General features: G+C 46.3%; 1 protein-coding gene across 4 annotated transcripts in view; it reads right to left on the bottom strand.

The window, feature by feature from the left end:
* Positions 1-3397: 3397 nt before the first annotated feature.
* Positions 3398-27135, bottom strand: part of GDAP1L1 (ganglioside induced differentiation associated protein 1 like 1) — a 31906-nt gene continuing 8168 nt past the window's right edge. For 2 of the 4 annotated variants that reach the window (XM_077832222.1, XM_077832223.1), the window contains exons 3-6: positions 21673-21846; positions 11838-11935; positions 10893-11007; positions 3398-3741 (exon numbers count right to left, since the gene is read on the bottom strand). In XM_077832222.1, coding sequence (XP_077688348.1) covers positions 3398-3741; positions 10893-11007; positions 11838-11935; positions 21673-21846 — 731 coding nt within the window. The remainder of the gene's footprint in view (positions 3742-10892; positions 11008-11837; positions 11936-21672; positions 21847-27135) is intronic. The other 2 variants (XM_077832224.1, XM_077832226.1) reach the window with 2 other exon arrangements.

Raw genomic sequence — 27135 nt, 5'->3', positions numbered from 1 at the left:
ATTAATATAGGTTGGTCGGAATGGTAATGCTCATCCATGGTTCATTTCGGCAGTGCCTTTGCTATCCACCTAACCTCCACAACAGTCCTTCTGATTGCTGTTTTTTACTGTCATGGTCTTTCCCTGGAGTGCTTACTTTAGCCAGAGTCTCCAGCTGATTTCATTGTTGAGTGAATTACCAGGGAAACCAGACTCACTGACCCTGGAAACATGCCAGGGTTGTTTGCCTCTTCCACCTTTTCTGAATTGTTTATTTAATCTACATCAAAATCTCTGAAAAGGACTCCTCTGGTAAGCATTACCAGCTAGTGCTCGCTGTCAGGTATGCTTCTATTCTAGTCCAGATAGATTCTTTCACTGTGATCATCACCGTAGTACCTAGGTACCTCCAGCAGTGCATTAAGCAACACAACCACACATCTTCCGTGTATCTGTTGAACTGAACTGGGCTGTACTTTCCTTTGTCTCCTGTCCAGTGTCCATAGGACTTTCTTACTGAAACAATATGTCCTAGAACAACAGGAACATTCTGTTTTCCCTGTCACTTAAAGTTCTCAATTGCTCTGTCATTTGACTCTCCTGTTGGTAAAAAGCAGCCACCTGCTTATCTGCCCTACCTCCCAGCATCCCACTAGTGACTTTCTTCTGCATAGACCTCAAGCCAGAATCCTAGGAACTCTGGGCTCACTGTCATCTCTAAGCAGATTCAGTTGGGTCTTGTTATTCCCATCACTCCTGGGACTTCTGCTCTTGTGGCTCCACCAACAGCAATGGCTACATTCTGCATCTGGCTTGTGCATTTCATTGTTCATCGGAGGGTGAAATCCTGGCCCCATTGAAGTCCATGGCAAAACTACAATGACTTCAGTAGGGCAAGGATATCACCTGGGAGTGTCTTTGCAGCTGCCTCCTAGGTATCTGATATAGACCATTGCTCTAGATCAGTGGTTCTCACGTACCCCTGGGGTTACATAGACACCTTCAAGAGGGTACATCAACTCATTTAGATATTTGCCTAGTTTTACAATAGGCTACATAAAAAGCACTAGCGAAGGCAGTACAAACTAAAATTTCATGCCGAAAATGACTTTGTTATACTGCTCTATATTCTATACACTGAAATGTAAGTACGATATTTGTATTCCAATTGATTTATTTTATAATTATATGGTAAAAATGAGAAAGTCAGCAATTTTTCAGCAACAGTGTGCTGTGACATTTTTGTATTTTATGTCTGATTTTGTAAGCAAGAAGTTTTTAAGTGAGGTGGAACTTGGGGTTACGCGAGACAAATCAGACTCCTAAAAGGGGTACAGTAGTCTGGAAAGGTTGAGAGCCACTGCTTTATAAGGACCATTGGCCTGCTCTAGGGTGGCAACCCTACATTTCTATATTAGTCTTTTCCTTTCAAGCTTTTAAACAAGGGGAGGAAATTGGGAGACTCTTCAGTCTCACGCCCCCCTTATAATGCACCAAATTCTGTGGTCTCCTATTTTGGAAACTTCGGGCCAAATTACCACCAAGTTTCCACAAATACACCAACAATATTTGTGGGAATACATTTACCCATGTAACATTGCACCCATTTGGTCATGTAACTAGACACTTATGTACAATGGCCCAGTTTGCATATACAAATACTGGTTTGAGGGTTTTGCAGGTACCAATGGAGGCATCTGTGCACGCACACACCCACATTTTGAAAAATATGGGTCTAAGTCCTAAGAAAAATGTGTGCATGAATTGGGTACCTCATCTGTGTGCAAATGATTGCACGCTCAAACTGAGTGACTGCATGCTCTACTGTATGTGTAACTGATCGTGAAAATATGGAGTAAGTTTGTGCATTTTTGCCTGCACATTTGTCCAAAAATGTACACATTGGTCCCTCATGTTATTTCTGGTGAATTTTTCCATAATTTCATGACTCGCAGGGTGGGGGACCACGGATGTTGCTGTGAAATCCTACGTCTCACAAACGCATAAAGAAACTACTTTTGCCTCTTCGTATCAGAGGCGAGGCACAATGTGATTCCTAGCTCTTGTGCAGTGCTCATTGTTAGCTACCAAACCTAGAGATGCCGTGCTATTTGCCAGTGATCACTTGGAGCTCTGAAAACTAGGTAGAGGAAATTCTAACAGGCTCAGATCTCGCTAGAAAGATTTGATTGAAAAGGAGGGTATATTGCTTCCACTTGGGCTTTATTTCAATCCTTACTGTGCAAGGAAACAGCACAAACCACCTGACAGTCCCTCCAAATACTGACCCCCTTTGAAATAAGAGTCAACTGATGTTAAACACATTTAGAAATGTAAAGCAGTTACGTCTCCCATCTGGTTTATTCCGGATCTCGTAGTTTTCTAAGCATGAGTAGCAGTGACACCCATTATTCTTTCCAACATGCAAAAGGCACAAGAAAGTGATAAACGTGATTCTGTGCAAAGAGTCTCTAAGAAAATACACAGGGAGAAAATTACTGAGAAGAGCCCCCAACAAAAGAGAAAACAAAAGCATCTTCAGGCAAGTGCAGAAAAGTTCTGAGAACGCTTGCATTTTTCAGAGTCCCGAGAACTCCGTTGGTGAAAGGTGCTTTGCAAATCCAGGAAAGGAAAATCAAGGCAAAGAGCTGCGAGGCTAAAAAAAAAATCTGTGTCTGACAGAATTCAGCCTGGAAGTCAAAATGATATCACTGAGAAATAAATGTGGCTCTTAATAACAGACACATGTTAAACATTAAAAAAAAAAGAAAGCAGATGTAGAAGGTGGATACATTCTAAGAGCAGCTCATTAAAAATATTTGATTTAATGGAAATAATTAAGAAAATGAATAATTAAATCATTCAACTCCACCTTGATCTTGACTGGCTACTGTACCTCCCAACTGGCTGTGTCCTCTCTGCTTCCAGGAAAGACCCCAGATCAGAAGAGTGTAACCATTTCTAGAAGAAGAACGTCCCCTCTACTTGCACTTGTGAAATGTGTGATGCAGCCAATGTACATTTTGAAAACATAAAGGTACAGCACAGAGTATCCAAATCCCATAGTGTAACCTGGTGTTTGAAAACTTTCCAGGGTTGCATCTCTCTTCCACCGGAATTTGCCTGCTCCGGAGGCAGTTTCACTCCATGGCAGGTGTGTAAGCCCAGAAAGTGCCCGAGTATGACACTCACCGGTTGCTACTGTTTAATACTTAAACCTAAAAAAAGCCATTTATAAGTTGACTTATTTTTGTGTCTTATTTCCTTGCAGTACAAGTTTCTACTTCTAGACTAGGGAATGTTACATCAACAATATAATTATTCATACCTTGTTTTAAATTTCATTACAGTTACTTTGAAGATTCATCGTGATTTCACACAGCACAGAGACACCAAACTAAACACCAAACAGCCAGCATTAGATGTATTTTTTCTTTAAATACCAATAAGCAAAATATCCCATTCCCCCCAAAGATCCCATAAGGAAGGAGGCTCCAAAGAAGGAGGGGGGTTTCCGTTTGACAAGCCGGAAGGCATTGGGTACCACGGCCGAGAGAAGGGTGGTGTGTATGTCTCCCAAAACTTTCCTGAAGGCAAAACGGTTTTGTACCCTGTCAAAGAAGGACCGTAGGTTAGGTCTGCTGCCATCTTCCCAGTATTTTTTAGACAGTCCTAGAAACTTGAGGCGGTGCAGGGTGGCTCCCAGCAGAATGTCGGCCAAGGTAAAAACGCATCCGCAGAGCCAGAGTTCGCACTTCTGCCCTGGAGAATTAAGCCACAAAAACAGACAAGATGAGAACATGCTGCTGTTTAGAAAATTGGGGCCTGGTCCAAAGCCCACTGAAAGCAATGGGGAGTCTTTCCACTGATTCCAGCAGGCTTTGGATTAGGCTCTAAGTAACGCTGCAGAGTTCGAGCTCATGAAGGACCTGGTCTTCTGCAATGAGTTCCTAGGGAGTTGAATTGGGCCCTGGGGAGTTTTAAAAAGCTGGGCTGTGAGAACTTGCTGAATTTAGAACTAGTTGTGAACCTCCTCTGTGGGCTCATTATAGATGGTGGTTCCTTATCCTGCTTCCAGTGAGGTTAACGTCAAAACACCCTTTGGCTTCAGTGGGACCTAGTAAGTGTCCCAGCGCCAAATGAACAGCTGTCCTATGCACTCAGGGAGAGCAATTACCTTTGTCCTTGGCTGCTGGTTGAATATAGTGCAGTGTTTCAGAAATGAAGGAGGCCCCAGTGTCTCGGCCAGTACTGTTCCCCATTTTCTATATTAGGGATGCAAGAAATACTTGGGAATCCAATAAATTTCCTACAGAGTGTGGGACTCGGCATAGCTGCTGGTCCCGCGCCTCCAGCTCTTCCTGCTGCCACTAACAAGCACCCTCATGACCTCTGGCGGAAACTCTGTTCCAAGACACCAGAATTATCAGCACTTCTGTGATGGGAATCAGATTGCAGGGGGAGGCAATATTTAATGCTGACAGGGGCTATGAGAACAGATACCACAGGGTTAAAGGCTCCCAGTCACAGGCTACCCTAAGCCATAATGTCACAGGAGAAGTGGTCTCAAAGAGAGTCTGTGATGGGGTGGAGGGACTCCTGCATTGGCACTGGCCAGGAGGGGGTTAAAACACTTCCCCAAACATCCTTCTATCCCTGTACCATGTTAACCGGCAGGGGCAGTGGCAGAGTAGCAGGTGAGTCTTGTTAGTGACAGCAGCTGATTCCCTTAAGAGTGGGGTTACATAAACTCACAGCGGAGCAAGGATTAGAGCTGAGAGAAGGGAAAAGGAGGTGGCAGGCTGGCTAGGCGGGGTTTCTGTCTCTCCCTTTAGGATTTTAGACCCCCCTGAATCCCTTGCTATGTTCTGTAGCTGTAGGAAGCTTTATTGTTTGACCCATGGGAGAAAATGTTTGGAAGTTAAATGCCCTTCATACATTTTTCTAAAATCAATAAACAGGCAAAATCTCTAGTGCTTCTGAGTGCTGGGACATGAGTAACTTTCCAATAATAAATCATTGGGTGCAGTACAGAGCCAGGGAGCCTCTCTACAATAATACACTAGTGTGTGTAGCAGAGCACTTAAGAGCAACCCTACAATATCAAACCAGGATTTGCAGGGTGTGAGTGCTCATGAACAGACCTGCAATGACAGACCAGTGAGCCTAGCCTGTAATGTGGGGAGCTACCCTCTGCTATAAAAGGTTACGCTTTAGTATGAGGTTAAAAGTTGTCACACACCCTGCAGGATATGATGCTAGACCACACTTCCTACGGACTCTCCCACAGACGCAGGGATGATCTTTTTTAGGAAGAGGGAGACAAGAGAATAAAGCCAGGCTAGATTACAGCAGCATCTGTGCTGTGTTGACTTGCAAGCCATTTGTTGTTGTTAGGTAAATAAGTAAGTTATCCTAAAACCTGCCTCAGTCATCTCTGAAATACCACAAACCCTTCATGTCCTTCTCTGAAGGACACCTCACTAATCTGAGGAGATACCAGAGGGTTGACAATAGCTAGAGGAGAAAGGGAAAGGCTAAGTAGAAGAGCAGACCCAACCCCGAACAGGCCACGTTTGGGGGCCTGCAGGGGGGTAGTGGTGGATTCCTAGAGCTCTGGGTTCATGTAGGGCAGTGGCATAGGGTGACGTCCAATCTGCTCATTAACAAACAGCTCTGTTTGTCAGAAAACCAACCTACTTTGGCATGAACCCCTCTTCCCCCCAGCTTGTTCTTCCCTGCCCTGCCAGCACTCCAGGCAAGGACTGTGTCCTGAATTATTCCTGCACTGTCCTGATTCTGTGGTAAACATTTAAATGGGGGCAGCTCTCAGCCCAATTCCACCCTCCGAATAAATTAGAGCTGTGGAACTAACGACAGAGAGAGAACTCCTGTGGACCAAAGGGAAGCCTAGCATTTCCCTTCTGAGGAAACCTGATCTCTGCCCTCTTTACCCTTCCTGAGCCTGTCCCCTTGTTCCAACCACGAAAGGGAAAGTCCTCCTCCGCTGGCGTATGCTCCCCTATCTGGGGATGAAGATGCTGCCCCCTCTGCTGTAGTGTAAAAACATGCATGCACTGAATCAAACCTTATTTGTTGTTTATTATTGCTGTTAGTTATTGCATTGTTAACCCAATCTCTAGCCTTGCAAATGTCCATGCACTTTACAGAGAGTAGGGAAGACACGGTCCCTGTTCTGGAAAGCTCGTTATTAGGCAAGTGGAGCAGAAACAGACAATTTTTGGCACTGCCCAGGCGGGGAGCTGCAAACAAGTGGTGCCTGCCTGCTTTGAGAGGCTGCAGCAATGGAGCTAATGTTAATGGCAAAGCCTGGTTTTTATTGGCTTGGCAGCTGTCCTAATACTGCCAGACACACACAGCAGGTGACAGCACCGGTGCCTACTGGCGGAAGGGGTTTTACAGCACTGGTAGGCGCCACGGGGGAGACAATCTCACCCCAGGACTCAGGCCCATGTCTATAACGGGCCAAACCTGAACACCCCTAGATAGCGCGGAAGTTCAGATTGAGGTTTTTCACAATGGGGGTCCGTCTCTAGTGCAAAGCAGGGTGGCCGTAGCCCAGCATGTGAGTCACACATCGCCCAGTTTGTTCTACAATGCATCCCTGCCCTCTGTTAGAGAGGCAGGCCAAAGGGTGGCAGGTCCCAGCCCAATAAGCCCCCTCTGGCTCCAAGCAGCTGGGTAGCTGGAGCACTGCGCTTCAGGCCCTGTAGCCTCAGTGACTGGAGCTCTGGACTGAAGATGAGGGCTGCTGCAGTGCAGCTTGAGGCCCTGTCTAAGTGGGAAGGAAACAAAGTGCCTCTGAGAGACCTTAGCTGTGGCCCTTGGCTTCATGCCCCAGAAATCTCCCATCGGAGGGCACCATAATTAGTACTAAGCGTGAGCGTATCTGATAATGAGAGTATTATCTGCCATGATTAACAGGTGTAGCCACAGACTTACTCCAGTGACTACGTGGCTTTCCATAATCCCCGCACCTGTGGGATTTGCTGGGACTGAACTTGATAGCTACTAAGACCCCATGTTGCTTTTGACTGGGAATGACACAACTCCTATCACACTCAGGACCAGTTATCTTGCCCTGGAGAGTGAGATGCCTGCAGGAATCGTTGCTTGACGAACCAGTTCCAAGATCTGTTCCCAACCTGCCACCCACGATTTTCAAGCCCCCTCAGTCCTGCTTGTCACACTGCTTAGAACCACTTTCATTGCATAGTGTCTGAGAGCGTGCTGGGTGTTCACAGAAGTGACAGTCCCTGACCCAAAGAGCTTATAGCCTCCATTGTACTCATGACAATGAAAGAGGGTGGCTAACAGAATGAAGGGGGCAGGACAAGGAAACAAAAGATTAAAGGTTATTAAGAGAAGGGTGATTCCTATGAATCCTTTATTAAGTATCAGTGAAGATCTGTTCCTTTCATTGGCAGCATTGGCCTTTGGGATGACTCTGTTCAGAGCAGCAATCCCCAGGGGCTTCCCATATTCCTGGCAAGCCGTTTCCCTGTCTGTTGTACAGCAGCCCAGTTCCAGATGGAACCTTTCTCTGTTCACATGCCAGGCTTCCTGCGGGTGCCGGGGGGGAAGCCCTGTTGGGCTGCTTTGCTCTTGTCTGGTAATTGATAGCTTTCTTTTCATCAGGCTTTCACTCTCTGTAATTGGGAGTTAATTGAATCTTTCAGGCTTCTGCAGGCATTTTATGTAGTATCCATAAAATACCTGCCGTCCATGAGCAGCACACTCTGGGTTTTCCATTCACACTCCTGTCGGTTTCAGCACAGCTGGGGGACCATAACACCCCCATTCCCAAAGTCTCTGGGACTGGGCAGATGCTGGTGGTTCCTGCTGTGGCCTGTGTGCGCATCACAAAGCATTTACTGGGGACAGCTGAACCAGTCATGTCCTTGGGAATAACCCTGCTTTTCAGGAAGGCTGATGCTTGATGACAGGCATCAGCACAGCCTCTCCGGAAACCCAGACACCGGAGACTGGGCTGCTACGTCGATAATAGAACACAAGGGGAGAGGAATGACAAAATGGAAGAGAAGGAAAGCACAGGAACTGCAGTGTGACCAGTGATGTATATGAATTGTGACACGTACTTTCTGATGGTCAGAGCATGGGATGTGCAATCATGAGGCCTGAGTTCTAGCCCCAGCTCTGACACTGACTTGCTGTATGACTCTGGGAAAGTCACTTAATCTCTCCATGGGTCCCTGTCTAAAAGGATACTGATCTACCTGACTGGTGAAGGGATAGTATGAGCCTTAGTCAATTGGTATTTGTGAAGCACTTTAGGATCTTTAAATGGAAAGCACTAGAGAAGTACAAAGATTTAGGGTTATTCTTAATGGAAATGTCACCCCATCAATCTGTTTTCCCTGGCCCTAAACGTTCAGTGATAGATGATCAGAAATACCGGTGAGCAACTGCAGGCCTAATTTGCACAATCAATTTCCTTGACTGCATGCAAAAGTTGTCCATATGTATATGTAAATAATTAGTGAGATTTATAAATGGTCAATTGTGCACCCAAAAATCCAGGTTATAAATGTGCATTTACAAAAACTTTGCATGCGTATTAGGTGTACAATTGCAAATGCATTAAGAACAGAAGAACGGCCACACTGGGTCAACCAATGGTCCATCTAACCCAGTATCTGTATTTCATCTGCCATTCTGCTGCCCAGTCACCCTGTTTAGTTTGATCCTTTTGTAACTCTTTGTAGTCAGCTTTGGACTTGACTATCCTGAGTAATTTGTATCGTCTGCAAATTTTGCCACCTCAGTGTTCACCCTCTTTTCCAGATCATTTATCAATATGTTGAACAGAACTGGTCCCAGTATAGATCCTTGGAGGACCCCACTATTTACCTCTCTCCATTGTGAAAACTGACCTTTTATTCCTACCTTTTGTTTCCTTTTAACCAGTTATTGATACATGAAAGAACCTTCCCTCTTATCCCATGACTGCTTAGTTTGCTCCAGAGCCTTTGGTGAGGGATCTTGTCAAAGGCTTTCTGAACGTCCAAGCACATTACATCCATTGGATCATCCTTTTCCACAGGCTTGTTGACCCCCTCAAAGAATTCTAATAGATTGGTGAAGCATGATTTCCCTTTACACAGGCTGTGTTGACTCTTCCCTGACATACCATATTTATCTTTTTCTGATCATTTTGTTCTATAGTTCAACCATTTTGTCCAGTACTGAAGTTAGGTTTACAGGCCTGTAACTGTGAGGATAGCCTCTGGAGCCTTTTTTAAAAATTGGCATTACATTAGCTACCCTCCACTCATTGGTACAGAGGCTGATTTAAGTGATAGGTTACAAACCACAGTTAGTGGGAATAGTTTTCTACATTTTTTTTTGCAGTTTGCATCCATAATCACTGAGGCCTGGTTCACACTACAGAGTTAGGTCGATGTAAGGCAGCTTAAGTCGACCTAGATCTGTAAGCATCCACACTAAAACGTAGCTCCCGTCAGTGTAAACTTACCCACTACGCTGACGTAATAACTCCACCTCCGCAAGAGGTGTAGCGCTTAGATCGATGTAGTTAGGTTGATGGAGTGTCAGTGGAGACACTGCGCTGCTTACCTTGACTGTTGCTGCCTTTCAGAAGCTGTCCCCACAATGCCCCACACTGACAAATCGATGCAAGCGCTCCCAATGAGGACACGCACCGCTGACACAAGGAGTGCAGTGTGGACATGCAAAAGAGATTCAATTACTGTGGTTGCTGTATGTCGATGTAACTTAGGTCGACTTAATTTTGTGGTGTTGACTTGCCCTGATTATCTTATAATATGCTATCACTTTGGACCTTTTCTATGACTCCCCCATTCCCAAGGAATTTCACAAATGAGTCACTGGGAGTGAATAGAAGCTTCTCGAATTAAACAAACGCCGATGATTTACGAAGCCATAAACCAAAGCCTGCACAGGCCAGTGCTAAAATGCACTGACAAGGCCACTTATTAGAAAAGACATGTTTATGCAGAAAAGGCCAGTCTTTAATCCACCCCACTGCCTGAGCAGCGAAGGCTGCTCAATCTCTCTCTACAGAGAGTGCCCTGCTGTGTAACCCATGAGCACTGGTTTATTTAGCTCTTTCTAACGCAGCTGTGTATTTCCAAACCCTACTCAATGCATCTGAGCAGAATTCCTTGCTCCCCTCCTGCTGCATGAGAAGTGGGACCATTCCAGGTTTTCAGTTATACTCCTGGCCTCCCTGAAGTTGCATTACTGATTGTAGTTCCTCACAAGCTTGCTTGGGCTTCACACACAAACTATTGTTACTTTGCAATGGACTTGGCCACAACGGGAGCAGAGGAAGTTCCTCTGCCCCACCCCAGCTCTGACGTTTTCTGGGGTCACTGTGTAATGTCAAAGCAGCTCTCACCACAACCTGGCTTCCCGTGTAGGCATATTCGATGGGAGGTGGGTGGAGCAGTCGATCTGAATGGCGAATAACAAGTCACACCACTGACATTTCACCATAGCAGTTGAGTGCAATTACTCCTCTGCCTCTGAACTTTCATCTGGTTTCTTGGGTGGCTCATTATGAGGTGTCATCACGCAGCCAGCAGAGGGGAGTGAAAACAGGGAGAGAGGGATGTGTGGAACCATGTAACCTGAGCATCTGAGATCAGCAGGGAACCCGTAACCCCTTGTGTGCTGCACCACACAGGTGTTACTTCCCAAGTGGTTCCTCCCAAGGCATCAAAACAGTGTCACCCCAGGGATAAGGGTGACTATGGTAAAGAGAAGGAAATGCCTCACAATAACCACTGGATGAGAGGGTGTGACTGTCGTGGTGCTGCAGAGCTACTGCTCTGTACTGGGCCAGTGCATCAGCAGTGCCTTACAAAACACCTCACAAAGCTGCCTACCTTGATACTCGAGTTTCCTCTTCTCCAGCTCGGCCTCAATCTGGTCTAGCACCATTCCCAGCTCGCCAAGGATTTTCTTCAAATAGCTCACATTGTCGTGTTCCAGGATCTTGGCCTAAATAAAAGCCAAAGGTTTACCTTGAATGGGTGGCCCTAAGACCATACGTCCCTTGCACAGGTGCTCTTGGCACTAGACTGGGTGCAATGCAGAACGTACACAGCACCTTCTAAACCCCTTCGTCATTCTACTTATCCAACAGCTGCAGGAGGAGTTCACCAGACTCTGGAGAGGAGATTTACCTATGTAAAAGTGACTCCCTGCTGAGACCTACTCAACCATGGGGAGGCGACTTCCATTTTAGCCCAGCTCAGCACAGTTCCTACTAGCTTTGGCTAAGAGAAAGCAACTCCTAGCCCAAGGTGGCTTCCAGCCGAGACCAGCACAGCTGCTCACGGCTCAGCAAGGGGTGGAGGACTCCTAGGTGAGATGAGCACAGCTGAGCTCTTGCCACTTTGGCCAGTGGAAGCAACTCCCCGGTAAGAGCAGCTCGGCACAGATCTGACTGGATCAGCCAGAGAGAGGCACCCTTTGGGCTCACATAACGGAGCTGCTTCCTGGAGACCACACAAGCCCCAGCTGGCATCTCAGTTGCAGTAAAATTCAGGATGCCCCATAGGGAGCCCAGCCCCTGAGAGGGGTGGGGGGAAAGAAAGGCTCTACTAGTGGTTTCAGCTCACTTGGGAGTCTGGTCCCCAAGTGGTACAGACACAACATGAGGGTGACTAGGGAGGAAATATTCAGCACTTTAGAATGGACCCAAATGCTTCCCCGGGCTCTCAGTAGTATCAAGGACCCAGCAATGGGTGCCCTTGGCTGTTCTTTGGGGTCCATCCTCCCTCTCCCTCCTAGAAATAAAGTCCTAGGTGTTGCTGTAGACGTCTTACCATGAGTTTCTTCTGTTTGGAAAGGTATGGCTCGGTCAGCTGGGGCTCCCCTTCGTAGTCCAGCTTCATCAGCTCCGTGCTGGCATTAGCTAAGTGTCCTGGGGAGAGACAGAAGGACAGTTTGGGGGAGCTGTTGCATCCTCTCGCACTGCAGACGGAAGGCGAGTGGTGATGCCGACCTGGCACTGTGTGAAAAGAGCCTCTTGGCTACGAAACTGTCATTCTCCCCCCATTCATTACGCCACGAAAAATGGTTTCTGCTGCACACCTGTCTGTATAGTGGCCTCATTCAGCCTTGGTGACTTCCTTTTGAAGCCATTCTTCTGTGGAAATGGTACATGTCCAGCTGAGGATGAGTCAATATTTTACTCCTGGGTGGTGGGCAGAATCCAGATCTACTTGCAGCCAAAAACTGCAGCTGCCCATGAACCTTGTGATTGTGCAAATCCTGGTAAAAACATGAAGGTAGATCCTCAGGTAAATTGGTGAGGTTCTCTTGAAATCAGTGTACACCAACTAAGGATCTGACCCATTAACTTTCACAGCAAATATTTGCCGAGCCATTTTGTTCAGCTCTGGCGGGTTTATCCTTGAAGAGTGTAACTGATAGGGATTTGTGAGCATCATCTAGAGAACAGTTTGAAAACAAGGCCGTTCATCTATAAATCACCTTGAGGTGCAGTTCATTTGTGTAAAAAGTGCTACGTGAATATGCAAGAACTTACAGTACCAGAAAGCACGTCAGCATATGCTTAAATCCCATTGAAACTGGTGCTTTTCTCAATCTGGGCCATGTCGAGCAAAATTCTGTTCTCAGTCCCACTGGTGGTTTCAATGCAGTTTCTCCAGATTTTACAGAAGTGTAACTTGGATCTGAATCTGGTTTATTAATAATAATAACTGATCATTAATAAGCAACAGCCTGATTTAAGCTAGAGATGAGAACACTTTCCACTGTGAGCAAGAGGCATGGCTAGCGCCATTATACCAGGAAGATACATACTACCCCAGCAACAAGGAGTACGAATAGCCTCCCTGGGCACTTCTATGGCCTAAGCCTGACCCTGCATTTCTTTGGGATCCCAAACTCCCAGTGAAGTTACTGGGATTTGGGGACGTGGCAGGAATGCAGGACTTGGCCTATAATAACAACACCTTAAGTATAGACAGATGTACAGCAAGGTATGCAGTGCACGTTCACCCTTCCTCTGAGAATCACCTATCCAGGACACTTTGCTTTTGGTAGCAGATGAAGCGGTGAACAGGTTACTAGATTAGAAACAGACACCTCTGCAGACTCTTCAATGGATAAGATAGCCCAGTAATGACTCTCTTCCCCCTCGCTTTCCTGTGCCTCCCTTAAATGATCACTGGTAATTATGACAACATCAGTGGCTCAGCAAGATGCAGAGCTAGACTATAAATCAGCCTCTGGCTTTCCCTTCATTCCCCAGCACAGCCAGAGTGATTAATGTCTGTACAGTATCACAGCCAGCCCACTGCTCATCTCCTTGAGAGGGGCGAGGTGTACCTGGCATAGCGGCCTAGGGTTGGGGAGAGGGTTGCGAGTACGATACAGATATTTCCTTATCCACCCCCCTCACTCTGCTGCAAGTGAAAGTTGGACCTGGCTGTTTATCCAGGTCACGGGACTGATTTTAAAGAATAGTTATGCCATTTGGTAGAGTCAGTAGTTTCCGTGCAAGAAGAACCCAGCAGTGGAATACAGAGTGAGTTGCAGGCAGCTTTAGGGCATGGGCAGAGCTGTGTCTGCGGAGCCTAGGACCCAGAATAGCAGTGCATGCTGTGGGTCAGGATTGAGATGATCAGCAAAGCCCCCCATCCTCCTTCTCTCTAACTCTGTTGCTAGATCAGGAGCCTTGGTGATTGGGGAAGATAGGGATGGAGTCTGCCCCACATTTCCCCTATACCTGGCTCAGTTCCGTTCTTTTACTCTGTGATTTACACATGCATCCTACTGTGGATCATAAACAACTCAGAGAAAGAGAGTTCTTCATTCATCACCCAAAACTTCTTTAACGAGAGTCCAGGTTGACCATCAGGGTTTCGTGAGTGCATGAAAGTTGAGTGCACTTAGACTTAAACCTCTGAAAACCAGGAAATGCAGAGTTAAGGTGCATGCCAGTCCCGCCCCCAGAATCTTAACTCTGCCCTCTATAAGGGATGCCATAAAGTGCCCCTGGCAGACATCATAGCTCACTATCCTTCTGGATGATATGGAGCACTGTGGGAACGACATGGAGCACGAGACAAAAACTGTCAGTCCATGTCCGTGCTAAGGCAAAAGTCACATTTAAGGTGGGCTTAGTGATCACCAACTGTCTCTACCCGGCCTAGACCAAACCACTTCACCTGCTCTGCACAAACCATCCCAGAGATGCCAGATGTTTCTACCGTTTGTCGCTTGTCCTAAGGATTCTCTCTAGGACATCACCTACACTTATCCCTGCCCATACGGTTATGTTTGCTATCAGAAGAATCTAAAGAGCAACTAACTAAAGACACAAAAACTAACAGCAAATATTTTTGTGAGTAAGCCAAAAAGCAGGAAAGATGCCAAACAGTCAGTGCGACCACTGGACAATCGAGGTGCTAAAGGAGCACTCTAGGAAGACAAGGACAGTGTGGAAAAGCTAAATTAATTCCTTGCCTCAGGCTTCACTGAGAGAATGTGGGGGAGATCCCCACACCCGAGCCATTCTTTTTTGGTGACAAATCTGAGGAAATGTCCTAGATGGAGATGTCAGTAGAGGACATTTTGGAACATATTGGTAAGTTAAACAATAATACATCTCCAGGACCAGATGTTATTCACCCAAGAGTTCTGAAGGGACTCAAATACGAAATTACAGAACTACTAACTGGTATGTAACCTATCGCTTAAATCGGCCTCTGTACCAGATGACTGGAGAGTAGGTAATGTAATATCAATTTTTTAAAAGGCTCCAGAGGTGATCCTGGCAATTACAGGCTGGTAAGCTTAATTTCAGTACCAGGCAGATTGGTTGAAACTATAGTAAAGAACAAAATTATCAGACACATAGATAAACATGAAAGGTTGGGAAGAGTCAACACTGCTTTTGTAAAGGGAAACCATGCCTCACCAATCTGTTAGAATTCTTTGAGGGTGTCAGCAAGCATTTGGACAAGGGTGATCCAGTCGATTCAGTGTATTGGACTTTCAAAAAGCTTTTGAAAAGGTTCCTCACAAGGCTCTTAAGAAAATTAATCAGTCATGGGATAAGAGGGAAGGTCCTCTCATGGTCAGTAACTGGTTAAAAGACAGGAAGCAAAGTGTAGGAATAAATGGTTAGTTTTCACAACTGAGAGAAGTAAATAACAGGGTCCCCCAAGAATCTGTACAGGGACCAGTGCTGTTCAACATATTCATAAATGATCTGGAAAAGAGGGTGAACAGTGAAGTGGCAAAATGTGCAGATGATAAAAATTACTCAAGATAGTCAAGTCCAAAGCTGACTGCAAAGAGTTACAAAAGGATCTCACTAAACTGGGTGACGGGGCAACAGAATGGCAGATGAAATGGAAAAAATTATCTTAAATATACATACAAAATGATGGGATCTAAATTAGCGCCAGAAAGAGATATTGGAGTCATTGTGGATAGTTCTCTGAAAACATCTATTCAAAGTGCAGTGGCAATCAAAAAAGCGCCCAGACTGTTAGGAACCATTAGGAAAGGGATAGATAAGACAACTGAAAATATCATAATGCCACTATGTAAATCCATGGTACTCTCAGACATTGAATAGTGCATCAGGTCTGGTCACCATATCTCCAAGAAGATCTATTAGAATTCTAAAAGGTGCAGAGAAGGGCAACAAAAATGACAAGGGGTACGGAGCAGCTTCCATACAAGGAGATTAAGAACACTGGGACTGTTAATTTTAGAAAAGAGACAACTAAGGGGAAATATGATAGAGGTCTATAAAATCATGAATGGTGTGGAGAAAGTGAATAAAGACGTGTTATTTACCCCTTCACGCAACAAAAGAACTAGGATCACCCAATGAAATCAATAGGCAGCAGGTTTAAAACAAACAAAAGGAAGTATTTCTTCCCACAATGCACAATCAACCTGTGGAACTTGTTGCCAGGGATGTTGTGAAAGTCAAAAGTATAACTTGGTTCAAAAAAGAACTAGAGGAATTCATGGAGGATAGGTCCAACCACGGGTATAAGCAAACATGGTCAGGGGTGCAACCTGACCTCTAGGTGTCCTGACTTCCAACTGCCAGAAGCTGAGACTGGATGACAAGGGATAGATCTCTTGATAATTGCCCTTTTATGTTCATTCTCTCTGAAGCATCTGGCACTGGCCACTGTCTGAAGACAGGATTCTATTGGTCTGCCCAGTATGGCCGTTCTTATGTTCTTACACTGGTACAAATCCCCATGGCAAGAATAGACCATTTTGCTTCTCTTGAACAACCACCATGACTCAGCCCAGAATTAAGGAGTCTGTGATCTCTCTGGATTCAGACGCACCTCTCCTAATACCACAGAGCAACCTGCTGCAAGCAGTCCTTGCACCAGGCAATACACTGTCCCTAACACAGTGCAGGGCAGCTGGAGTGCATACCAAAGAATGAGAGAATGCAATTCTGTGGGACACAACACGCTGCAGAAAATGCCACATTCACCAAGTCATGCCTCTTACCTGCAGCCCAAGGGCAGCCCTTGCTGAAACATACTTGCAGCACATTTCAAGTACTTACCAGCTGGTAAACAGTAAGCTGGTCTCAACCTTAACAATAGTGGTGGCACAGTCCCACTATAATAATAAAAGCTAAATGCCATGTCATCCCCCAGCAGGTTCATCCCAACCCCAGTGGGGTTCAAATGATTTTCAGCTCTTCATTTCCTCTTCTGGATTCCTATTAGAGCTGCCAGCATATGTACTTTTTAAAGCTTTCCTGAACACTTGCTGTGGCATACCTTGCTGTCGCAGCTTTATCCCCATCAGATCAGCAGTTTGTGTTGTGTTCTTTTAACTCTCATTTGCCTTGTGCATACAAAAGAGACATTGCTGGGACCTTTATAAGAGCTGAGCAAATGGTTTATTAATTACAAACTCTACCTTTGAAATTCTGTATATCTGTTCCCCTACGAGCCCTTCAATGCCACTGTTATGTAACAGCAACTCCTATCAAGCCTGACAAACTCACTACACCTAACACATTGCTGTCATGATATTTATCACAAAGAATGTTGTGTGAGATATCAAATGAAAGTCAGTGACACACTAGTCATTAATATCACTTTGAAGTGTACGTATTAACACTGTATGAGGAACTACAGATATTATGCTTTAAAGTCTGTGACCAGAGAAAGGGAGAAACAGGTTTTCTTCCAGTCAAGAGGCAGGATAGTTATCTCCCTGTCTCTAATGTAAATTGAGCAGAGTGATGCCAGAGACAACAGGCAGTTCATTTGCATCAGAGGTAAACAGGAGGAACAAATTAACATGAGGATGTGAACTCAGCATGGGAAGATGCTGGAGTCTGAATGCCAGGGGTTCATCATGACAGTGGTGACACAGACAATAAACTTGGCGGGAATATAAGGAGAAGCAAAAAGAAATTTTGGTAATCCACCACTGAGGGAACAAAGAGGTCAGTGCTCTTTGCATCCATGAACTCTGGATTCCCCACCATGTGGGTTGGTGATGCTAAGAAGTAGTGGTAGGTGAGAAAACTGCCTTAATACAAGGTTTGTAGCCTGCCAAATTTAGTCACTCAAAAGCTCATTATACTTTTGTTTTGTTTGTAACCAGTTTGTTCCTATTATCCTTGCCCATTATCACTTAGATCTCTGTCCACTATTAATAAACCTGTTATTCATTTTACTATAAGTTCATCCCAGTGCAGTGTGGTTACGTAAAGTGCGAAACTTCTGCCGAGCCAACAGGCTGGTGTGTACACTGTCTTGGAGACAACAGACTTGGTAATCTCTGGGAGTGTCCAGTGGCAGGGGCTGGACACTGCAGAGGAATGCACTTCTGGGGGGGGAGGGCGGGGGGGTTGGGGACTAGGGTGTATCAAGCGTTACCTGCCAGGCAAAGAGGGCTGGCAGAGACCTAGGGAACTTGGTTGGCTGGCTAGCAACCTGGGGTGACACCCGCAAATCTCTCTTTTGCTAAGGCAAAGGGGTAACAAGGTCAGCTGGAGTTATGGTCACCCTGAGAAAGCATCCCAACGTTTACCTCCCAAGCAAGGAGTACTCAGTCAGTCCTGCCAGGGCACTTTCTCCCTCGAATGAATGTGCCGTCCCAGGAGCTGAGGAGTTCAGGATTACAATAGTAAATAATAAATGGCTTTAATGGTATGTTCTTTCATCCTACATCCCTCTCTCTCTGTTCTGCATCTCTCACCCACTGGCACTAGATCCTCTGACAAGGTGGCTGCCCAGCAGCTCCAGTCCGAAATGCACCCTGGCTTCTTGGTTCCACTGATCCAATGGACTGGCATAATCCTGACCTTAGAGAATTTCTTTTAGGCATACAGCTTGAAGCCTTTTACTTCACAACAGCGTTGTCATCAAGTCTTCATAGGCATGCAGCATAGGGAAAAGAACCCACACTCTTATGCTTGCTTAGACGGTACGCTCTTTGGAGCAAGGACCATCTTTGTAGTCTGTGTTTGTCCAGTGCCTAGCTCCTCGGGGCTACTGCAATATAAACAGATACTGATAATCATCACTGTGCTCCAAAACCTCAAGGTGGTACTCAGTAAATTGAAGTAGTGGCACTAACTTCACCAGTAGAAGGGTCTACTATCCACATGAGCAGATCTGCTTCCACCCATTAGAAAGCAATAGTGTGCGTGTGCACATAGACACACACACGTGTGATGGAGTGCAACCATCTCGACATAAGAAACCTACTGATGTCAAGAAAGAGCCCACCATACGCACTGACCAATAGGAAGACTTGAGAAGGGAATGAGATAGAAAGGGAGGTGGTGCTTAACCTGAGGTACATAGGGAGAGGATAAGTAAAATGGGGAAAGAGAAAATGAAACAGCAAAAGACCCTGAAGAAAATCTGGCCGAGAAGGACCTTATCAACAGTAGAAGTTTGATTGTCTGTGATGCATGAGCCGAGCTTGAATTCCAGGTCCTAGGATGGGCTTGTCAAAGGTAAAAAATCTTTGTACTTGTAAACAATGATCCATGAGCCATTCTGATCCAGAGTCCTTGAGAGGCAATAACGGTGGGGCCCTCCAGTGTCATTTTGACAATGTCACTTTCCGGAGGAGAACAGTGCTTTAAGAGTAGTCCTTGCAGCTGAGTTATATTAAGTATTGTCAATGTTTCATGAATGCTTGAAGGTCAAGTACACAGTCTTACGTCGCTTCATCCAGTGTCTGTAATTGAATCCCTGTGCAGTCTCCCCGTATGACCTTTAAATGATTGAAAATAATAATGAAATAACCCACTGGAGGTGTGGGGAAGGAGAGGAAGAAGGAGAGCAGGAGAGAGCACACATGAAAAAGAGCAGAGCAGCAAGGAGAAAGCATGCATGAAAGAGATGGAGAAAAAGAGAGACAAGGAGAGGGAGGAAAGAGAGGCTGTGATTTGGACACCTGATGTGGTCTGTTGTGATATTCCTCCTCCTGCTTAAAACAAAAGTACTTGGGTTTCAGGGAAGGCACTTGGCAGTCTTTGGGGGTAGAGTCCCTCCCCCAACCCACAGGCAGGCCACAGGGCTAATATATCCTCCACCACCTCACTCACATACCCATGGCTGCTACTCCACCTACCTGGGCCTTGGGGGCCACTGGATCCAGACAGGCCTCTTCCACGCAAAGCCCTGCACCCATGCTGGCCTGTTTAGTACTGGTGTGGATCCCCCTCCATGGTGTGAAGGGGGTAGATAACCCCTTTGTGGCCAGGACTCCAAAGTCTGTACTCGCCAAAATGCACAGCCCCACTGGGCGTCAGTGGTTCAGAGGGCTTTCTCAGTCCTCATGAACCGACAGCACATGTTAGAATGGAATGCGCTCAGCAATCACGTAAACCGGGGCCCTAAGCGTATGCAGCATGTGCCCTGTTTGACGCAGTCTCTGAGCTGTAATGTGCAGGACAACAATCTCTCCTACCAGCGCCCCCTCAGCAATAACAGCTAATGCATCCAAATGCAATATGCTTTATAAAATAATGAAGGGTGCAGCATGTCCTCCACCTGCATGTATGAATAAAACATCTGCAAAGGGCCCAGTAACTGAGAGCGATAATGTTGGTCCTGGTTGCATGGAGGCTGATCCTTCTGAACCATGACTAGATGGACTCCTACCCTCTGCCCCAAAGGCTGCAGTCGATTTCTCTGTCTCCTTTCCAGACCATCTGCTATCTTAGTTGTTTGGAATCAGAACCACCAAGCCATAATTCTCTCAAGTGAATTACAATGCCATAGAAAGCCATAAAGAGGCTGCTCACTGGCTGAGCATCTTAGTCATGACTCTGGCAGAACGTAGTGCCCGGATGTTAGCCACTCTGGGTCAGGTTCGGTTCTGACTTAAAATAATGCAACTCCACTGAAGCCCGAGGGACTGGCACCTGCTTGTGCCAGGGCTGGAGCTGGCCATCTGGGTTTTTATGTCTGTATCTATTATGATGACAAGGCTTTGACAGCAGCTCTTCTTGATGCTGAAATTGCACCCCATTGCATGCTCAGTGCCTGGTCATGAGAGCAGTCCTGCAGCTCCTATTGTAGCAGGTACAAAATCCCCATCTGCCTCTCTGGTCACAGGGTACAAATATCCAACAGGAAAGAGACAATCGTCTTGGAGAGGATGATAAGCCCCATCTGGGATCCTGCGAGCAGTGCCCTGGGCAACACCCTGCAGGAAGATTATTGTCCTAGAGAAGGGGACCCAGAAGGAAGGAAGGGTGATACTATGTCTGGAGGCTCTACCTCACTGTCTCACAGGGACCCAGGGATGCTCCTTGCCACTCAGCAGTTGACTGTGAGTAGAGTTGTGTGGGAACCAGAATTTCCATTTTGTGAAATGAAAAATCACAACGTTCCATTTAAAAAATGCCAGAATGGAATGTTCCAACATTATTGAAACAAAATTTTGACATGACCCCCCCCCGGAAAATAGCAGGTTCAACTAAATGGCATTTTCCAATGGAAAAACTTCCTGTCCAAAATGTTTCTACCAGCTGTAGCTGTAAGCTCTGGGGAATGGTTAAGGGTTGATCCACCATGAGAAAAGGAGACTGAGATTTTCAAAGTGGCAGGCTTTCCATTGTTTCAGATCTATTTTCCACCCTGGGGAGGGGCACGGTGTAAAAGGTGAGTGACTTGGAGTAAATGGGGAACTCGTGCAGAATGGCTTTGAACCAGAGAGAATAAATATCTGGAGTGAAGCTCCCGGAGAAGGCAACTGAAGTAAAGAGCATACAAGAGTCTGAGTGACACCCGACGTTTGCTTCCAGAGAAGCCAGCGTATTGGGTCAGAAAGCCACTGGACTGTCTCCTGTTCTTCAAGGAAGAGTTCTGCTTTGTCTCCTGGGCACCCTGCTGAGCCCATCTGTTTGAGCAGGCCCCGACGGAGGGCTGAAGTCACGGAAGGTGAAATGTAGTCACATGCCCAAATGATGTGCAGTAGCACAGGAGAAAGAAGTGATGCTGCTTACGCTGCATCTCCTATGCCCTTGTGTTTTGAAAGGTGTGTCAACAGCACCTGTCGGCGTGGAGTTTGCATAGGGTCAAGATAGAAAGAAATAAACATCCCCCACCATCCCACTGTTCACTAGCGGTAGGCAGCCCTGCTAAGGAGGCAACTTACTGCGGATTTCAGCTGTAGCGTACTTTGGAATCATGGAGTCAGTGGTGAGCTCGGGATGGAGGATGCAGCCGTGAGTGTAGGCGTCCATGGGCAGTGAGTCCAGGAGCTCTCTGTACTGCACCACTCTTGTATGAAGAATGCTCCCGGCATCGGGGATCAGCTGGGTAACGTTTTCTGAAACGTGGAACAAAAAGTTGGCATTGGTTACAACTACCATACGTCAACTTGTTCCCATGTGACTTGACTATCCCCAGGCCACAGGGATGATCAGAGATTGATTTAGGGTGGCTCATTACTTCCTGTTTTGCGACACCGGTTTGTGTTTAGCTTGTGCTAGTTCTGATTAGAGATGGAATCAAACCATTAATTGAAACACCTTCCTTCAGAATGTTGGGGGCTCAAGTGAAGTTAACCCTGGAGCTAAGCTTTCCTGGTTTGGTTGGACAGGTCCCTCCTGTGCACTGGTTGATTAGGTTGATCATGTACAGTATGCCCTCCCCCCGCACCCATTGAGCGTAAATGTTCAGGACCTGGGTCTCACAGTCAGTGAGTATCTGCAGCTCCTATTGAATTTAGTGGTGGTTGCAAATTCTCTGCATCTCTAAACATCAGGTGCTGAGTTCTGTTCCCAGGAAAGCAAACTGGCACCAATCCTCTGTATCCGGGATTGATGACATTTTCTGAATGCCCTGTGTATGGAGTTCTAGGGCAACAGAACTATTTTATGATACTCTTTATTCCAAGTGCGGTCCCTTGGCCAATCAGTGCACAGCCACAGCAACTCTCTATAAACCAGATCCACCGCGTCTGCTTTAGCTGTATGCTAATTCCTGGATGCCAATTGGGGCACTGCCAAGCACCCACAATCATAACACTCAATAATAACAGCAATACTTAGTACTTATATGGCACTTTACATCTTCATAGTTCTGCTCTAATATTAACTACTGTAAGGTCAACCCTGGCTGCGTTATGCAGCGCGTCATCAGCCCACACTCACTGACACAATCACATTTGTGTGAGAGCTTTCTCTTCCTGGCTAACAACATTCAGTTCCTTCTCTTCTTGCCAAAAAGTGTGAGTTAGTGGCCTGATTTTCAAAGCCACAGCCCACCAGGGTTGTTTACAATGGCAAGTCTAATATATCCATGTAATTACTGTGAGTTCACATGCAAATCACATGCAAACGGACCCTTCTGATCATCTTCAAGCAGTCTCAGTAATTATGCACACAAATTAGGCACACTGTGGCACATACATCTTTGGCAACAGCCCTTGGCTGCGGGGTTTCTAAGAAAGGAGGCTCACGATGTCTGAAAGCTTCTTTCTGTTTGAGTACAGCACCAGAGCACCTCACAACTGTGAACGTTCATCTTCGTATCCCTACGAGGTAGGAAATATTCCTGAATTGAGACACAGAGTGATTAAGGCTGGGATTTCCAAAAAGAGCTTAGTGGAGTTAGGCACCTCTTGAATCAGTGGGGGTTGGGTACCTAATTCCCTCGGATGTCTTTGAAAATCTCAGCCTAAGTGACTGGTCCGAGGTCCCACAGAAGGACTGTGGGGGTGCGAGGAATTGAGTCCAACTCTGTTGAGGCCCAATTCAACGCATTACCCACAAGATTACCTCTCTTCTCTAGTCGGGACATGTAGTTTCTCAGTCTGTTTTGAATCATTCAGCTTCTGTAACTTTCAATGTTTTATGGCTTTGCTGTTTCTAGGCTTATTTTTCCTGGTTCGCTTCACACTGGTAGTATGAGCTATAGGGGCCAGTTGGTAGCATTCTTTTTATTAGACTCACTGCTGAAAATACAGAGGGGATGACACTGGAATGAGGGAAACATTATTTTTCTGGGCCATTTTTATGGATTTTATAGATCGCTTTTAATGGCCAGTGAAGTAAATTTACCACAGGGGCTCAGTTAGCCATACTGCCTGTCTGCTGTCTGCAGTGCAGTGCTCTCTTCCTGAGTTTCAAGGGGCCTGGCTCTTGATCTGGGATAAAGAAATTAAAGTTCTAGGGAGACATTTTGTAGACATTGGCTCGCATTGCGTCTTAATTAAGGACCTGAGCTGACAGCCCTTCCAATGGCGTGCAGCCTCCTCTGAAGTCAGTAGGACTTACTCACTGTCATGCTGCAGAATCCGACCTGATCTGTGTTTTCACTGCAGATGTACATTTTGCCAGTCAGTTCAGGTACAGGCTACATAGCAGCTGCCAATACTCACAGAGTAATGCTTCATTTAGACATATGCAAATCAACAGTGCTGGTTTTTGTGTTGCAAACCTTACTATTCCTCCTTCAGGGATCTTCAATAGCTAAATAAAGGTCTGGGATCGTGCCTGCCTTTTCTCGTCGAAAGCTGGTTATGGCATCTGAATGGCTTTGTACCACCAATACAGGGTTTTGTACATGCCAGGGGATTTTGCAGGTGCTTCCTGGAAACCCAGTGAAAATGTGGCCCCAAAAAATCACTGAGGATTTAAACAGTTCCTGGAGAACATCTGATTTCTTCTCAGATGTGATTAGATGAAATCTTCCACTGGTCCCAGGACTTCCATTTCCTTGCACCAAGCACAGAGTCAAACCAGGAAGTCCTCGTTCCAGTTTTACTCAGCCTGTACTCTGGCAAACTCTCACTGACTTCTATGGGTGTTTGAGCATGAGCCCCAAGATTTGGGTTATAGCTATAGCCGTGGTACATCCTCACACTGAAAAGCACATCAGACTTGGGAGGGAAATAATCCCTGGTAGCTGGTATGTAGTGCTCTGCATCTTCAAGCCCTGTTTAAACCCTAATTAAACCTCACTACCTCCCTCTGAGGTGGGTAAGTAAGTGCTATCCGCAGCAATGGGACGGGCTTGACCCGAGAGATAAGTGAGCTGGCTATTCCCTAGGATAATATAAATCTAGAGTCTATAAAGTACTAGTAAATGCACTATCGGGAACATTCCTGGCCTGGCCCCCAGGGATGAACTGCATGGGACCAAGTGAGGCGTCTCCATTGTTAGTTTTGGGGATTCTATCAAATTAAACCCTTTCCCACTGAATTTTTCAGACTGAGAGATTTTCACAGCTTCTAAACATGATGTGGTTGAGCCAAAGTCCTTCATGGGGCTGCTAGTTTGCCGTTCACCTTCATGCTGCCCCTGGACCAAGTACAAGAGCCAAGATCCCAGCCACAAATGGGGACTTTTCATTTGAGACCAACCACCAATGGAATTAAATAACACTACTATGGAATCCCCAGCGCGCATGTGCCTTCCGCTGGCTCCCAGCCAGCATCGTACCAGTTCATGCCGAGGTTTCCCGGGTTGGAACCCAACACATTCAGAATAGCCAGCCCTTCAAGCAAGGCTATTCAGTAACCACACTGAAACGCAACAGCTCCGGTTGTAGACCCACTCCCTTCAGCTGGTGTCGGAGGCATTAGCTCACCGGAATGGCACCGGTTCTCCCTGTTGGTCACTGAACAAACTCCACATATTGGGCCGATTGCTGCTGATGCCCTGTTATATGTGACTCCACAGGGTATTGCTGGTAACTAACAGAGCTAGGCTCTGCTTCAAGCCTGCGACAAAATGAAGCCTTGCAGATATCTATCCTTAGTATAAAGAGCACTTCCAGGATTGAAACATTTTTATGGGGTGAGTGATTTGTCTCGCCAGCATCAGCTTCTAAAGACTGGCATTGCAGGCAAAGCCAGAATGGGCTGGACATGATTCCAGAGCTTGTTAATATGGCTAATAGAACTGCTGACCAGGGTCAGAGCACTTTTTTCCCCTTCCCATCCCCTTCCCCAGCACCATGGCAGATCTGTAATTATCTTTCACTCTAGGAGCTGTTCCATGTCACTGGCTAGGTCAATGCCTTCTGCTGGTGACAGGATGCTACCACATGTGTATCTTCTGCCCTCATTTAGATGTGTGCAACCCTAATGGAGACAATGTAAAGTCACATCTGTAAGGGGGAGCTCACTGGGGATTAGAAATTAGTGAGGTTGCATTAATAAAGCAGAATACGGCCCGCTGAGCCAAGTGTCTGAGAAGAGACTTTCAGACTTTCAGACTTTCAGAACAAAATCTGGGTCCTGGCCTGGTCCATAAGCAGGAATCTCTGGGAAGCTGGGAGGGTTGGTGACAAATGGTCCTTTGCTTTGTTTAAGATGCATTTGTTGAAACTTTGGGCATTCAGCAGAGACCAGCCAGTTCAACTAAACCTAAAAAAAGCCTCCAATTGGGTGGGGAATCTTCCTGCTTTCGCTGAATGCCTTCTCTGAGCCATGTGAGAAGGGAGTGCTGGAGTCAAGGAGAGGAGGGCAACCGCTGATCCGCCAAGGCTCCCTTGTGTTCGGAATCTATTTTAAGATGTTTTTTAAAGTCTCTCCATTCCTAAGGTGACAGGCTGTGTGATGAGCGTCGTGATGACAGAGTTAAAACCTCCCTCCTAAGCCTTTGAAGTCTCCCGGCTTGCTCATCCCAGTCTGACAGCCCTGAACTGGCCAGCTCTGCTCTGGCAAATGAAGGGAACTCAGGAAAGCACTGGTGAGTCATTGCCTCAGCAGAGAGACCCGGGCCCTCTCTCTGTGCACCCGTAGGGTGAAGCACCAGGGCAGAGCAGTGTGGGGGAGCTTGCCCTGCCACTAACCAGGCTGCATTTGCTCTGGATAAATAATGGGATTCACTCCTCAGGGATGGCAATTCTGTGCCGCTCACTAGCACTACATTCATGTAACACCAAATGTAAACATCTCCCCTCCAGCCCTCCTTAACGGCTGCCATCCCCTTTCATTTCCTCCCAACTGGCAATATACCAACCTGCCCTCCGACTGCAGTCACTCACCAGCTCAGCCTCAGTGCACTAAAAGCACAAGCAAAACCCTTCCCGGGCACAGTCAAGAGAGAGGAATGTCAGAGCCCGGTGCTACTGGCTAGGATGCCAGAGCAAGCTGCTTTTGGCAGGCTATGAAAGCTTCACGTCAGACAATGTGACATCCTGCTAGGGGGCAAAACCCTGCAGAACTATTAGGTCTAAGCAGAGGTTGAGCAAAAACCACAATTGGCACTGATTTTGCCAAATCTCACTGGCCCTGGCTGGTTCAGAGCTAGGCCTCATTTTATCCAAACTCATAAAGGTTGTAGAGGTGGAGAGTCGAATAAGTGGCTCCAGTTTCACCCCATCTCTGCACATGAACTCTCATAATGATGATGCATAGAAAGAATAGAGTTGTCACAGCTGGGGATCGGTGAAGTGGCCTGGAACATAGCCCAGAAGTCAAACCAAAGACAAAAACAGTAGTCCTGCTGGGGAGCCTGACTCATAAAGGAGAATGGGGACACGAAGAGCATGAACTACAACTCCCATAAGGCACTGTGGTGACATTTCCCAATTGAAATGTTTGGTTTTCAGCTGAAAGTTTTCAGTTTTGGCTGAAAATGTTTTGGCTTTGGAATGTTTTGT

The sequence above is a fragment of the Eretmochelys imbricata genome, chromosome 13, assembly GCF_965152235.1.
Source record: "Eretmochelys imbricata isolate rEreImb1 chromosome 13, rEreImb1.hap1, whole genome shotgun sequence".
NCBI classification, from domain to species: Eukaryota; Metazoa; Chordata; order Testudines; family Cheloniidae; genus Eretmochelys; species Eretmochelys imbricata.
This window is presented reverse-complemented; position numbering and strand designations above follow the sequence as displayed.